At 35.4% G+C, this 16937-nt stretch overlaps 1 protein-coding gene across 1 annotated transcript in view; it reads right to left on the bottom strand.

Annotated features, from left to right (window-relative positions):
- The window catches only part of PIK3C3 (phosphatidylinositol 3-kinase catalytic subunit type 3), a 184911-nt gene that overhangs the window by 115132 nt on the left and 52842 nt on the right, over nt 1-16937 (bottom strand). The window contains exons 11-13 of the mRNA XM_027869092.1: nt 12492-12646; nt 11346-11436; nt 7586-7653 (exon numbers count right to left, since the gene is read on the bottom strand). Coding sequence (XP_027724893.1) covers nt 7586-7653; nt 11346-11436; nt 12492-12646 — 314 coding nt within the window. The remainder of the gene's footprint in view (nt 1-7585; nt 7654-11345; nt 11437-12491; nt 12647-16937) is intronic.

Raw genomic sequence — 16937 nt, 5'->3', positions numbered from 1 at the left:
TCAAACTTGCACTGAAAGAAAAACATTTTGGAGTTTAGTGGAAAATGAAATTGAGTGAGAAAGACTTGAGGCAGGGAGATTGTTAAAAGGCTACTGCAATAGTCTAGGAGAGAGATGATGAAGGCCTGAACCAGTGTAGCAGCTGTGTGAATGGAGAGAAGAAGATATACACCAGACATGTCATGAATACAGAAAAGAAGATTTGATGACAAATTGCATATGTGGGGTTACTAGGAAAGAGTTTATGAAGATGACCCCAAAATTATATGCCTGGGTGACTAGAAGAACAGTGGTGCCCTTGACAACAACAGAAAAGTGAGGAAGTTGGGAGGATTTAGGTCACAGGAGTGGGGAACTGGCAGCCTTGAGGCCACATGTGGCCCTCTAGGTCTTCAAGTGTGGCCCTTTGACTGAATCCAAACTTCAAAAAACAAATTTCCTTAATAAAAGGATTTGTTCTGTAAAACTTGGACTCAGTCAAAAGGCCGCACCCAAGGCCTAGAAGGCCACCTGTGGCCTCGAGTCCATAAGTTCCCCATCTCTGGTTTAGGAGGAAAGCTAATGAGTTATTTCAGATATGTTGAATCTGAGATGCTTCCAGGACATCCAGTTCAAGAAGTCCAAAAGGCAACTGGAAGTGAGAGAATCAAGCTTGGGAGAGAGATTAAGGCTAGACACATAGATATGGGAATAATCTGTGTAGAGATGCTAAATAAAGCTTGTGAGAACTGAAAAGTTCACCAAGACAGATAGTATAGAAGGTAAAAAGAAAAGGGGTAAGGAGGAGACTTGGGGATGGCACTTAAGGGGTGTGACCTGAATGAAAATCGCACAAAGGAGACTAAGTAATAACAGACAGATGGGAGAACCAGGAGAGAGCAGTGTCAGAAAAATCTAGAGAGTAAAGAGCATATGGGAAAAATGAGTGATCAATAGTATGAAGAGGGAAACCATTATATCTGCAGAGGTCAAAAAGATGAGGGCTGGGAAAAAGTCATTAAATTTGACAATTAACAAGTCACTAATAACGGAGAGCATTTTCAATTTCATGATAATTGAGAGAATTAAAACATCAAGTGGTAATGAGAACTGAATGAACTACAGACTTCATCTTGTGACTTAATTCCGGAGCTAGTTCAGTTCCCTTTCTATTTAATTATGGGTCTAGTCCAATTTCTGGCTTGTTAGAAAACTATTCAGTTGTGGGAATTGTGAGAAAATTTTATTGCATTGTTTGAACCCATCCGTGTGTGGCTGGGAAGCTGGACCACCTCTGCCTGGTGCTTAGAGATCCTTAACTAAGGAGTTGGGTTATGCTGAGCAGTTAGATCCAAAGACTGATGCATAGAGTTTTCTCACAATTATACATCTCAAGTAACCTATATGCCTTATCTGATAACTGGCCCTGTACTGGTTAAAAAGTTGTTGTTTCCATGTTCCTTTGATTAAATGGACAATTTGGGGTAACAGGACACCTCTTTTTCTGATTTCAGAGAATGGCACCTGTTCATTCTCCTCCTAACTTGGAAAGTCTCTCATCTTACCTCCCATGAGAAATCATATTTCCTAATTTTGTAACCTATTTAGTTGTTTTCTTTTAATTATTTATTTTCATTTGATTGTTTTTAATGCAAAAAAATCTGTTTCCCCTTGTATCAGGGTCCAGTGCCAAAGCAGAGGGGGCTGGTCTTGATGTGTTAGGCAACTGGTATGCATTGCTTAATAAACTGACATGCTCAGAAGATCGAACTTTGTTTCCTCAGCCATTTCATCCTTCACCTACCATATAAGACCAGTACCCAGATTTCAGTGGGTTTGGAAGCAAGAGTGAGGAGAAGAAATGAAGCCCCTTATTTTTCCTACTATCCCTCATCCCCATCAATTCTTAAAGTTTTCCCTCCATCTTCTATTATCTAGGCCCAATATACCCCAATATATTTTGGCTTTTGGTCTTTCCCTTTCTAACTTAGATCTATCTGCCAGAGGCTACATTTTTCTAGCAAGGTACTGGAAAACCCAGAGTCATTTCTGAAACTTCAGAAGAGGATTCTAGGTAGAAGATTAGTGATCACTTGCATACAATCCTTTATAATTACAAAGCGCTTCACAGACATTTTTAAATGTGGTCTCCACAATATCCCTACAAGACTAGTAGGGCAAGTATTATCAATGCCATTTTACAGAGGAAGTTGAGACCCCAGAAGGATAAATAACCTAGCCAAAAGCATACTTTTACCTAAGTTGCCTACAATAATTTTCAACTGATCACATAATATAACCCCCTCATTGTATTATTAGCAAAAATCAATTTTTCCCTTCTAGCCCAATTGATCATAGATCTTGCCTTGTCTCACTCGACATTCTTCCCTTCACATTCTCAAATCTTCAACTCTCACTAAAAAGCTAACTCTCAAAATACTCCTTCCTGATATAGCCCATTCTACTTTTGAACATCTATAAGTTGCAGACTTTTTTTTTTCTCTTTCCTTTTTTAAAGTAATGAAACCATGTTCATACTGCAGTCTAGGAATCCATTACTCACCTTTTTTCCAACTATCACTAATAAAATGCATGCATATACACACATGCACATGTGCACACCCTCAAATATATCACTGACAGTTGCTCAGTAATCACACCTGCCAGTTCTTTTAGGACTCAAGGATGTAGTTGATCTGGGCCTGGTGACTTGAATTCATCAAGGGCAGCACAATGTTCTCTTACTACTTCTGTACTTATCTTGTGTATCAACTCACATTAGTCATTTTTGTTTTGTCATTTTCAGTGGAAAGGTAATTTTTTTATTGTCTTTAGCCTCCCTTGTCAATCCCAGCCCATTCTGGTACTGTTGAAACTGTTTAACATGCTACAGTTATATCCATTCTATTGTTAGCAGGACTTGCTTTCATTTTTCTGTATATTTCTTTTTAAAATATAAGTGAGTTAGTGAATTCTCTGCGCATCTTCAGGCAAATCCTATTGTTCTGCCTCGTTAAAATTATTTTCATTCTTTTCCTCAGAATTTCCTTCTTGAGTACTGGTCATCCCTCCCTCCACTGAATGGGATCCCACCTATCTTTCCTGTGCATTCTTTGAAATCTGCTTATCTAAAATATAGAGTAGATTTCAGAATATGTCCAGATTTTTTTCTCTTCTATTACAAACTCTAGAATAGAGTGATCACTTCTCCCCAACGTTCTCATCATTTCCAGCCCAGCAAACAGTTCCTCTCTTATAATTAAGAATCAGATGTAGAATCCCCTTGTTGGTCCCTTTACCTTTCGAAGAACTAAATTACCAGTAAGGCAAGTCAAGAAGTTATTAGCTACTTTCGTAAAACACAGTTCTAAGAGGCACTGGATACTTCAAGTCTGCCATCAATACTAGATCAAACTTCACTGCCAGGCTTGTGATCTACTCTCAAACTCTCATCTATTTCCTCTTTCTGACTTGACAATCTACAGCATATGCCAATGAAAATAGCCCTGTTCTGAGATAGGACATGTACAGATGAGTATTCCTGACTCTAGGTCCAGTACTCTATCCACCCTACCACTTAGCTGCCCCAACTTATATATATTCCAAGACTTAAAGAGTCAGAACTAAACTGTTCACAAGTCAGAGTTCTCAGTACACTCTAATAAGATACACACTGAAAATTACTCTAAGATATCCTCTGGTTGGTTGTCAGTTGAAAAGAACAAGATAGACAAAATTGATGGCAGTGTCTTCAGTAAGATTACATCAGCAGGCCACCAGTTCTCAGGCAATTTGGTTTTGGGAGGCAAACACCCTGCATTACCTTGAAAGGACTTAGAAGTTATAGAAAAAGTATCAAAATGTCTAAAGTTTACTTGCAATTTCCACAAACTGAAAGGACTATAAAAACTGAAACCATTTATAACTCTTGATGCCTAATACTTTACAGATTGGGGGCTATAACTCCCCCCCGTGGCTTAAAAGGTTGACACAATTCATTTGAAAAGGATTGTCTGGATAACTCTATATCCCTAAGGATTTTAGCTACAACAGAAACTCTAATTAAATTATTTGGAAGGAGTAATACATGAAAAAGAAAACACAAAATAATCTAGAGGAAATAATACAACAGTCTAAAATGCTTATTTTAAATAATGGACTATGCTATGCTTAATATAGGTATAATGTTATCTTTGTCAACTATCTACAATCTGTTGTAAAAAAAAAAAAAGAGAACACAGCAATTTTGAAACAAAATTAAAATTATTTGCCAAAGTATTACATGTAACAACAATCTAGTGTTTATCAAAGGCAAAAACCTAATATCAAGAATAAAGAATTATTTGCTATTATTTAGGAATACATATTACACTGATTTTAAACAGAACAAAAAACAAAACATTCTTTAGCAAACAGCTGATCTTGATTCATGTTTTTCTCTACTGTTAGAAGAGGAATTTGTAACCTTTTTTGTGTATCAAGAGACCTCTCTGATTGGGTCTTTGACCCCTATCTGAGATCTGGTAGAACCTATGGATTCTGGGACTTATTCTTAGAGAATTATAACCATTATTATTTTTGGAATAATAATGTATTTAATGGTATAAAATAAAATATATAAGATTACAGAAAAATCAATTATATTGAAATACAGTTAACAAAATAGTCAAAAAGTTCATAGACCTCAGGTTAAGAATCCTTATGGTAGAATAAATCAGACATGTACAGAAAAATAAAAAAATCAATTTGATGGAGTGTATATAAAACTTTTAAGTGTGGTTTGTCTGTTTTAATCAAGGTAGGAAAAAAAATTACTATCATGAAACAAGAAGTCTCCAGTAATCTTGTGCAGACTACATAATCTATGAGTTTTCCTACTGTTTTTGGTTGCTTTCAGATTGAATGGAAAGCTCTCCACGTTTCAGATAAGAAATGAAAGAATTATAAAGTGTAAAGATTATTGTAGAGGATGCCTCTGCTAATTTGTGCCCGACATCAATGAAAAGGTACTTAATTTCAAAAATATCATGTAATCTGTATAAGAAAAAACATGTAGGGGCAGCTAGGTGGCACAGTGGATAGAGCAGAGGCCCTGAAGTCAGGAGGACCTGAGTTCAAATCCAGCCTCAGACCAAACACTTGACACTTACTAGCTGCGTGACCCTGGGCAAGTCACTAAACCCCAATCACCTAAAAACAAAAAACAAACAAACAAACAAAAAAACGGAAGAAAAAACAGGTAAAACTAAACTCTAATGAAGTCTCCAATGAAGTGCTACAAGGCCTGGATGGAGGTTATATGCTTATAAAATTTAAGGTTAATATTAAGTCAGAAGGGACAGCTAATACAGTAGAAGGCAGAATCAGGATCCGAAAAAGATCCAGATAACTAGAACTCTGTATCACATCCATTTTAATACTTTAGTACTTCCAAAAAATGTAGGAAAGTGCAAATCTCATAAGAGAAAAGTAAAGTTTGGTCACTAAATTGCAACTCTGGTAAAGCAAGAATGAGAAACTTTTTTGCTAAGACAGGAGGTATAAATAAAATTACTTAATGACTACAAAGGAACGGAAAGCAACTTAATTTAATTTCTGCATTTTTTGTAAGAGATGTGAAAAGTTGAACACAAATTTATTCAGGAATAAGAAAACTAAACTATTAACTAAATGCAACAAATAATTTAAAATGTGCTTAAATACAGTATTGCAGCTTGTTGAGTATATGAAATAGAAATAAAGATGCAGAAAAGGACAAGGAATAAGAACAAAGAAAAGATGGGCAGAGGGGCAAGAAGGAGAGAAATGGACAGATTACTTTAGGGAGGTTTAGAAAATAGAGAAAGCATAAAAATGGAAAAGTAGACAACAAGAAGTAAATAGGAGAGATGCAAGAAAATGAATATTTGGCAGATTCCAGTTAATAAATAAGTATCAAATGATTGTCTGTATTCTAACAGTCTCTCTCCCATCCTGTCTCCCTTTATTCTCTCTCTCCCTCTCCATATCAAAACTAGCTCCTAAAAAAAAAAATCAGTCATATCCAATTTGTTGTGAATTTAAGCCAATGTATTCCCTTTCAAAGTTGTATTTGAAGTTAAAGTTCTCAAACTATGGAATACTACTTCTTTTTTGTTTTGTTTTGTTTTGTTTTTTTTGTGAGGCAAATGGGGTTAAGTGATTTGCCCAGGACCACACAGTTAGTAAGTGTTATGTGTCTGAGGCCAGATTTGAACTTAGGTCCTCCTGACTTCAGGGCCAGTGCTCTATCCACTGTACCACCTAGCTGCCCCTGGAATGCTACTTCTGAAAGGAATTTTACTATCAACAAACAGAATGAGAAGGAAGTTTGGAGAGTTTAAGGAGAATGTCCATTTAGGACTCCTAAAATCTAAAAACTCAGGCTCCCGAAAATAAATCTTAGAATCCACCTGCAAAACACATATGGGTGCTTTTGTTAGAGTTAAGAAAACAGACAAAACAAAGGTCAGATTTTCTGGATGACAAATGATACCGCCTTAGGAGAGGCTTAGCTAAAATTGACATTTAGTCCTTTACTCGAGACAGTAAGCCCATTTAGAGAAATCTAACATTTGCCTTGAGAAAAACAAAGAAAGAAATAAACAGCTCCACAAAACCCTAAAAAGCCCTCCACTGGATTGTCAAGGGAAAGAGATATTGAAGGAAAAAGGGAAAGGAAAGGAAAACTTTGTAGTAAAAAATCTGAAATAAAACACAATTTATATTCAGTTGTACAGAATCTTACTGGAGTATGACTAATCAATCATGCTAATTTCAATCTCATGTTACCTTAAGTGCCACACTTCTCCCAAGCCAAGAAAAGAATTCTGAAGTTATAGCTTACAAAATTCTTCAGACTTTTCTTCTGTGTTAGAATAATTCCCCATAGCTTTTAAATTAGAGACAGGACTGGAAGTTGGGTAATCTGAGATCTAAACCTACATGTGCCACTAATTTACCATATGACTATGGGCAAATCATTTCACCTCCAAGACCTCAGTTTTGTTTTTCTAATCTTTTAAAGAAGGAACTAGACTAGATGATTTCTAAAAATGATTCCACCTCTAAGAGTCTCTAAACATATTTACTACTTATCAAATGTACGATATTTAAAGTGTGAAGTCAGGTATCTGCCCCTAAGTAGTTATGTAATTATGGGCAAATCACTTAACTTCTGTGTGCCACAGAAAATTAAGAAATGGATTGTAGTATCTGAGATTTTTCCTACTCTCAAAATTCAGTGATCTATAATTCAAGAGAGTCAAGCATATTTTGGCAGGTGATAATTCAGACCTTGTAATATGGTGTAAACAACTGGAGCCACAACTTTTAAAGAGGGAAAACTAACTGCAGAAAGGAAACATCTATGCTCTGAAAAGTGAAGGATAAAGGGTAAAACTGGACATACCCTTATGCACACAGGTGACATGGATTTTTAATGACTATGCATACCTTTTTCTCTTTTTAGAATGCATAATTCACTTTATAGTACATGTATTCTGGGCATGTTTTATATTAAGCAGTGGGAAAAAAAATGACCTTGAGAAGTCACAATATGAAAAATACTGAATTTATTTTAACATACCAATATAAATAGTTGGCCAATGTAGAATTTTTGCAGGCTCTTGATATCAAGAAAGTGCAGAGATCTTGCTGAAAGAAACAAAAAGGAAAACATGATTTCATCTTACTAACTGGGGAATAAAAAGAGACACTCCATGTTTACCTGACAGTTCTCCTCTACAGATCTGATAGCACATTATAAAAACTTTGCCTTTAATAAAGAATGAATCCAACTTTTCAAGAGGACCATATTTTCAATATCCAGGCAAAACAAGTAAATATATTCCTTGATCAAATGCAGAAACAGAACTTAATGGTTAATTTACAGTTTCAAAGGACAATTTAAATAAAATTTGGCATAAATTTGTGCCTGGAAACATTAACAATATAGCATAAGACACTAAACTACAAATGGGATAGTCCTGAGTTTACACAGAAATTAAAAGATCCATGTGAATTGTATTAAAGTGGCATGTTGTTCACATGATATTTTATTATTCTGATACATATTTTTGTAAACACAGGAAGCTATTCATAATGAAAGAATTTTAAACCAGAAAATTATCACATATTGCCTATTTATAATGTACATCTACAAATACATGTATTTACACACAATTTATGTAAACATAAAACACACTTGTGCAATATTACAGAATGAGATTGCATAATTTTCTTAGCACTGAACAAAACGGTTTCTCACAAATACAGAAAAAAAAACCCTCACAAACAAATGAAATTTCCAAGTGTATTCTGTACACTAAAGGAATAGAATTTACTTATTTAAAGACCTTTCGTAGGTGTCATTTTCTGGCAAAACTGCCTCTCCAACCAACTCTTATCTGCTCTACATGCACATATGCTCTCTCTCCCGCTCTTGCTCTCTCTCTCTCTCTCTCTCTCTCTCTCTCTTACGTCTCTTCAACCAACAGCTGTCATATGCGAGTTAAAATATGGTTTTCTTCTTTGCTAAATATCGTAACAAACTGAAGTAAAAATATAATAATGGTTGGATACTCTATAATTAGAGTTCTGTGAAAAAGCAATATGAAGTAGTTTTACATGACCAAATTGGTTAATACTGTCAATCAGTCAACCAGCCTTTATTAATTATTTAATAAGTGCCAGACGTTATGATAAACACTGAGGATACAAAGAAAGGGCACTGCACCTGGACTCAAGGAACTCACACTCAAATGGGCGAGACGTGTAAACAATGAAATTGTTACAAGATACATACACTATACATAGAAGGTAATCTCAGAAGAAAGACGATAGCAGCAGGGGGAAGTGGAAAAAGGCCTCCTGCAAGAGGTGAGATTTAACAAGATGAATCTTGAAGGAAGCCAGGAATTGAAGTTAAGGAAGAAGAGTACTCCAGACATAGAGGTCAACCAGTGAAAAGGCTCAGAGTCAAGAGAAAATATTTCATATGCAAGAACAATCAACAAGACCTGTGTCCTTGGATCACAGAATCCATGGAGGGGAGTAAAGTGTAAGAAGACTGGGAAGGTAGAAAGGGGCCAGGGCATGAAGAGTCTTAAAGGCCAAACCAGAGGTTTTGATATAGCTGTAGATAAAGAAAACATAAGAAGCATTTCTCCACTGGTCACACAGTAAAAGTCATCTCAAGATACCAAACAGATTATATTATAAAAGTTTCTTATAATTAATCTAGTTGGAACTTGGAACACATTTTCCCACAGAAAGACAGTTTTTAACTACTAAATCCTATGGCTTTTCTCTGTTTTAATTCTCACTGGTGACCTTAAAATAAAGAGGGACAAGTATAATGTGAAAAATACTGAGTTCTGCATTGTATATAGAAACAGCAACATAGTAAGAATGATCAACTGTGACTTAGCTACTCTGATCAAGACGATAATCCAAGACAATTCCAAAGGACCCATGGTGAAAAATGCTATCCAGAAAGAACTGATGAACTCTGAATGCAGACTGAAGCATACTGTTAAAAAATTTTCTTATTTTTATTGTTTTATTTTGTGTTTTCTTTTTAACATGGCTAATATGGAAACATTTTGCATGATTTCACATGAATAATCAGTATCAAACTGCTTGCCTTCTCAAGAAGGGGGGAGTGGTGGAGGAAGGTGAAGATTTGGAATTCAAACTTTAAAAAATGATTATTAAAAAGTTTTTACACGTAATTGGAAAATATTTAAAGAAATAAACACAAATAATTTTTTTAAATACTGAGTATTGATTTCTACATAATGAGTTTAATATGTTGATGGCACATCTAGAAGGAGGTTTCTCTAAGACAGCTGATGATGTAGGACTGGAGTTCTTAAGAGAATTAGTGCTAGATATGTAGAGCTAATGAACATAACCAAGGGACAAAAAACTGTAAAGAGAAAAGAGGGATTCAGGATAGAGCTCTGAAGGACAACTATTATAAAGGAGTGGGAGGGGCAGCTAGGTGGCACAGTGGATACAGCACTGGCCCTAGAGTCTGGAGGATCTGAGATCAAATCTGGCCTCAGACACTTGACACATACTAGCTGTGTAACACTAGGCAAGTCACTTAACTCTGATTGCCTCACTAAACAAACAAACAAACAAAAAAATAAATAAAATAAAGGAGTGAGAGATGAATGATGTTTCAGTAAAGGAGAATGACACAGCAAAGGAGGAATAAGGGGCAGAGGGAAAACCAGGAGAGAGTATTACCATGGAAGCAAAGGACAAAGAATATACATGTCACTTTCACCTAGAACAATTTAACATCAAATTGTTTTTGTCCTAAAAACAGCAAAACCCAGCATGATATTTCTTGTACAAGATTTGGAACTTAAGACTTCAAATGATTTTCAAGGTAATCCACAAATTCAGAAATAATATTTAAGTGTAATAATAATAACACAATAGAACCAAACCACCATTTACAGACAGTTTCAAAGACAGCCCGAGTTCTAACTATGAAGGCAAGGAACCCATCTTTGATACAACCCTAGCAATGTAGTAAAAACTACTCCTTCCTTGCTTAATCTATCAGCCTCAGCACTGAGCATAGGACTGGCAATGTCAGAACAATGGGAGAGTAATAAATTAAGTTTTTCATATTGATAGCCTGTATTTATTTTCATTATTATTTCTACTATTATTTTAATAACCACGTGTTCTAGATTTATCTCAGCCTAGAATCAATAAGGAGATAGAAACACATGTCAGTAGCTCTCACGTTACTTTGGAAGAGATTCTACAGTGTGTAAAGGAAGTTCCAAATGTGTACGCTTTGCGTCCCCAACATAGTACTTTGAACATAGTAGGTACTTAATGCATATTTAATGAACTAAACAGTCTATAAAAGTGGGATTAGCTATTTAATAGGAGCTGGTCCAAGATTCTGTGTGAGTTATGCAAAGCTACCATTTATTGTGGTTACTATAATTCCAAAGTTATAGCTCTCTATAATGTAATCACAGGGAACAGACAACAATAACAGTAAAGTAATATTCATGAATATACCTTATCTTAAATATCCTGGATTTTGTTAATAAAATATTTACATCCAGTTCATTTGTACATTGTTTATGAATCCATTTATATGCTCAAAGCTCCAGTAAAATGTCTATCTGGCAATTTATGCTGATGGAAAAAGTCATAAACATATATCATAAAATAAGTTATTTAATGAACTTGTAATATTTAGTTTATTAATCAAAACCAGTGTTGTAAGGACCAACATTAAAATGTACATCTGTTAAGAACCTCTTAACACAATATCCTCATACAAGAAGCTATAAAATCTCTAAGCTCACCTCCAGATTTTCACCATCTGCAGAGTCTTTTGTTTTTGAGGCAGGAGGAGGAGAAGACACTGGAGGAAGAGGACTAGTTATGATTTGGGAACTAAAAAAAAATAAGCAAAAGCATAAACTTAATATAAAAATTAGAGTTCAGCTGAGTTATTAGCATATAACAAATTTTGTCTATGAAAGGAATTAATTTTTATTAGAACTAAAATCAATCTCATCTGTTTAAAGATTCTACCCTCCCTCAGAACATACTTATAATGCTAATATAATATTATGAGGCGGAATACATTTAGAGATGTGAAGATCTTGACAAAAGAGAGGAAAAAAAACTTAAAGGGAAAATAAATCTCTGAGGTATTTACAGCTCTCTCCCTTCTACTCCCTTAAAAAAGTGAAAAAATGAACATTCCTCGGTCTCCCCAGTCCTCTTCTAATCCAACTATAGAAGACACTACCACTAGAAAAAAAAATGTAAAATATGAAATTAAATTATTTATTGACTGCCTACTGTATGCCAGCACTAGGGATTCAAAGCCAAAAACAAAACAATCCTTTCCCCTCAAGAAGCTTACATTCTACGGATAAGAATCTAATCTAAAGTTAGTAGTACAGAAAAAAAGAACGCTGGAATAGCAGTTAGGAGACCTGGGTTCTAATCCTCTCTCTGCCACTATCCATGTGTGCAATGCTGGGCAAGGCATCACTTCACTTCCTGGGTCATAGGTTTTTTTTTTTTAATTTTAAATGAATAAAATGGTAATGCTTTAGTTAACCTCTAAATCCCTTTCAGTTTGAAAATTCAATGACTCTACAAATTCAAAAGTACCCCAAAATATGATCTCCTGTGGAGTAGAAACCTCAAAGAAGAAAAGAAATGGAATTCACTTGCTTAGTTGCCAAGAGTAAACACAAAATCTTAATGAAATTGCATAAGCATAATGTATTTATTTATTCTTCCAGTAACAGCAGTGTCTAAACAGACTCCGTAATTAGTCCTCTACTGGTATTTCACAATATGTACTGATAACATTTCAAACCCATAACACAGATTAGGCAGATTTGAGGGAAAAGACAGAAAAAACTCAAATAAGGTATGACAATAAAATGTGATCAGTTTTAAAATGTAATTTTGTTCCTGATAATATATACCTATCTATTTCTGCAGCATTTGTTCCAGAGCTTGATACACTCTCAGACACAGATCCTTGACTGTCTTTCTTAGTAGGTTCCAATCCATTTTTTATGTCATCAAAGTTTTCATACTTGAGGGCCTGAACCAGCTGCAACAAGTACATCAGCAGGTCCTAGGAAATATGGAAAAAGAAAAATATAGAAACTTTACATAAGTTTTCACAAAGAACATGATGATTGAACTTATAAGGGTATAGCAGCATTTTAAATCCTGTGTGGGAGAGAGAGAACAAACTATTAAGAAACCTGGGATGGATATTAGTTTCAGGACTAAACTAGATAGTCTTGTGTCTTTGTACAACACATTATAGTAACAGTAGCCTTAAAAATTCAGAGCATTTATATCTCTCACTCCTGTTTCTGCTTGGAGACAAAACCCTAAGTTTTCAAAGGTCCATTTCTGGAGAACTGAAACAGACTGTTCTGTCTCAGGGAACAATGGACATTTTAATATTCATAGCTAATGCAACAGATTTTTTTTCCTGTAAGCTTCCAAGAAAGCCTGGATGACATAGACCTAAGCAGCCACAAAGAATATAAAAAGAAAAAAAAATTACCCTAATGATGACTAACAGGCAAATTAGGACAGAAAAAAGTTAATAAAGTAGCTTTAGTTATTATGAAAACACCACTACTGTGACAAGATGCTGGTAAATTTAATGTTTAAATGTTTGTTTGTTTAATGTTTGTTTCCTGTATTTTCACAACATTAAAATAGCTCTCAGTTCTATGTATCAATAAGGAGGTCTTGACAATTTTACTTTGAAAAACCCTTTCAGATTAAAGAAACTTTTAATATTAAGGTAGAAAGTGGTTCTCTTATATCTGTCATTCTCTCTCCATTCCCTCTACAAGGACCAAAATCCAGATACTCATCTCACTTACTATATATACACATATACATACTATAAAGTCTCTTGCCATTTCACCAATTCTGAACTGTCTAAACTTCTTATGTCAAAACTGCTATCACCTACTCCTTTTCTCAAAAAAATTTCAGTTACCCCAATACTTACTGAATTTTAGTTTTTAAGAATCTCTAAGTATTATATGTAATGGGGATAAGCTAGAAGCATTTTCAGTAAGATTGGGGGTGAAACAAGGATGTCCATTATCACCACTGTTATTCAGTATGGTACTAGAAACGTTAGTTTTTTTCTATAAGGGAGTCTACCTAACAAAACAAAGCCAGGAACTATACGAACACAATTACAAAACAATTTTCACACAAATAAAGTCAGATCTAAACAACTGGAAAAACACCAGTTGCTCATGGGTAGGCCAAGCTAATATAATAAAAATGACAATTCTACCTAAATTAATTTACTTATTCAGTGACATACCAATCAAGCTACCAAAAATTATTTCACAGAGCTAGAAAAAATAATAATAAAATTCATCTGGAAGAACAAAAGGTCCAGAAAATCAAGGGAACTAATGAAAAGAAATGCTGGGGAAGGTGGCCTACCCGTTCCAGATCTTGAATTGTATCATAAACAGCAATCATCAAAACTACTTGATACTGGCTAAGAAATAGAGTGGTGGATCAGTGGAATAGGACAGGTACGCAAGACACAGTTGTCAATGACTGTAGTAATCTACTGTTTGATATATCCAAAGACCCCAGCTTCTGGGATAAGAACTCCCTATTTGACAAAAACTGCTAAGAAAACTGGAAAATGGTATGGCAGAAACTTAGCATAGACCAACATTTTACACCACATACCAAAACAAAGTCAAGATGGGTACATGATTTACATATAAAGGCTGATACTATAAGCAAACTGGGAGAGCAAGGAATAGTATATCTGTCAGATTTATGGAGAACAGAAGAATTTGTGACTAAACAATAAATAGAGAATATTATGAAATGCAAAATGGATAATTTTGATTACATTAAATTGAAAAGTTTTGCACAAAGCCAATGCAACCAAGATTAGAAGAGTAGAGAAAGTTGGGAGAGAATTTTTACAACCAGAGTCTCTGATAAAGGCCTCATTTCTAAAACATACAGAGAACTGAATCAAATGTATAAGAATACAAGTCATTCCCCAATTGATAAATGGTCAAAAGATATGAACAGGCAGTTTTCAGATGAAGAAATTAAAGCTATCTATAATCATATGAAAAAATGCTCTAAATCTCTATTGATTAGAGAAATGCAAATCTAAACAACTCTTGAGGTACCATATCACATCTATTAGATTGGCCAACATGACAGAACAGGAAAATGATAAATGTTGGAGAAGATATGGGAAAATTGGAACCCTAATGCATTGTTGATGGAGTTGTGAAATGATCCAACCATTCTGGAGAGCAATTTGGAACTATGCCCAAAGGGCTATAAAAATGTACATACCCTTTGACCCAGCAACAGCATTCTAGGGCTGTATCCCAAAGAGATCATACAAATGGGAAAAGGACCCACATGCACAAAAATATTTAAAGCAGCTCTTTTTGCGGTGGCAAAGAATTGGAAATTGAGGGGATGCCCATCAATTGGGGGATGGCTGAACAAGTTGTGGTATATGAATGTAATGGAATACTACTGTGCTATAAGAAATGATGAGCAGGTGGACTTCAGAAAAACCTGAAAGACTTACACGAACTGATGCTGAGTGAACAGAACCAGGAGAATATTGTATACAGTAACAGTCACACTGTGCCATGACTAACTTTGACAAACTTAGATCTTCTCAGCAATTCAAGGATCTAAGACAACTTCAAAAGACTCATGATGGAAAATGCTATCCACATTCAGAAAAAGAGCTATGGAGTCTGAATGCAGATTGAAGCATACTATTTGCTCTCTCTTTTTTTGTTTTGTTTCTCCTTCCTCATGGTTCTCCCCATTTGTTCTAATTCTTCTTTACAACATGAATACTGGGAAAATATGTTTAATAAGAATGTATATGTAGAACCTGTATCAGATTGCATGCTGTCTTGGGGGGGAGAGGAGGGAGGAAGAGAAAATTTAAAACTCAAATGCTTATGGAAGTGAATGTTGAAAACTAAAAATAAATACATTAAAAAAAAAAAAGAACCTCTAAAAAAAAAATCAAACTGCACTTTACCAATCTAGTCTTTGGGGCTGATTTGCAGCTGTTGCATTGTGGAAAGATTACACCACATAGAAATTTGACCTTCGATGAGTCACTCAGTGTATCTCAGTCTCCTCATTGCTACCCATATATTCATGCAAAATGTAGTATGGCATACTGGAAAGAGTTCTGGACTTGGAATCCTAGGTTTGAATCCTACCTGCTTATACTTTCTGGTTTCATAACTATGAGCAGATCATTAAACTCTTAGAGCCTGTTTTTTTCAACTATAAATGGGGATATTTATTAGTCAGTCAACAACCATTTATTAAGTAACAGGGATTGTGTTAAGTGCTGGGGATGTAAAACAAATATATGGACCCTGAACTCAAGGAATTCACATTCCAAAGGGGAGGCAATATGTAAATAACTATGTCCATACAAGATACAGAAACTGAAATGGAAGGCTTTGTTGGAGTAGGGGACAGGAAGGCTTCTTTATAATAGGTGGGATTTGAATTAGGTCTTGAAGAGGGCCAGGGAAACTAATAGAGGTGAAGGGGAAGAACACTCCAGGCATGGGGGCAGCCAGTGTGCAAAGGCAGAGTCAGAGTGCGAGTAACATCAAATAGGCCAATGAAGCCAAATCATACAGTGCATGGAAGGAAGGTAAGTATAAGATGACTGGAAAGGTAGAAAAGAACCAGGTTGTGAAAGCCTTTATATTTGATCCTCAAGGCAAAAGGAAGCCACTGGGGATTACTGTGTGGTAGGGAGTGGGCATGATGAGGTAAAGCCTGAGCTTTAGAAAAATCACTTTGGCAACTGAATAATGAATGGATTAGAATGAAGAGACTCGAGGCAGAAAGACTACAAGAAGGTTATGGACTAATCTAGGAGAGAGGTGATGTGGGCCTGTCCTAGGATAGTTGCTATATGAGTGGAGAGAAGAGAACATATATGAGAGATGTGAAGGAAAAGTGGCATGATTGAACAATAGACTAAATATGTGAGAATGAGAAGACAAGGATGACACCAAGTATGTAAACCCTTATTATAGAGAAGATGTTGGTGCCCTGGGAAAAGAAGAGAAGGTATTTGGGGAACAATAATAATGAATTCTAGGGCAGCTATAGAGTGATAGACAGGCCTGGAGTCAGGAAGACATGAGTTCAAATCTGGCCTCAGACTAGCTGTATGACCCAGGGCAAGTCACTTAACCCTGTTTGCCTCAGTTCCTTCATCTGCAAAATGAGCTGAAAGAAATGGCAAACCACTTTATCTCTGCAAAAAAATCCCCAAACTGGGTCATGCAGAATCAGAAATGACTGAAATAACTGAACAAAAAAGAACAAATGGATTC

Source organism: Vombatus ursinus, unplaced genomic scaffold (assembly GCF_900497805.2).
Source record: "Vombatus ursinus unplaced genomic scaffold, bare-nosed wombat genome assembly UNPS02014791.1, whole genome shotgun sequence".
Taxonomy (NCBI): Eukaryota; Metazoa; Chordata; class Mammalia; order Diprotodontia; family Vombatidae; genus Vombatus; species Vombatus ursinus.
Note: the sequence above shows the minus strand (reverse complement) of the source record. Positions and strands in the feature narration are given on the sequence as shown.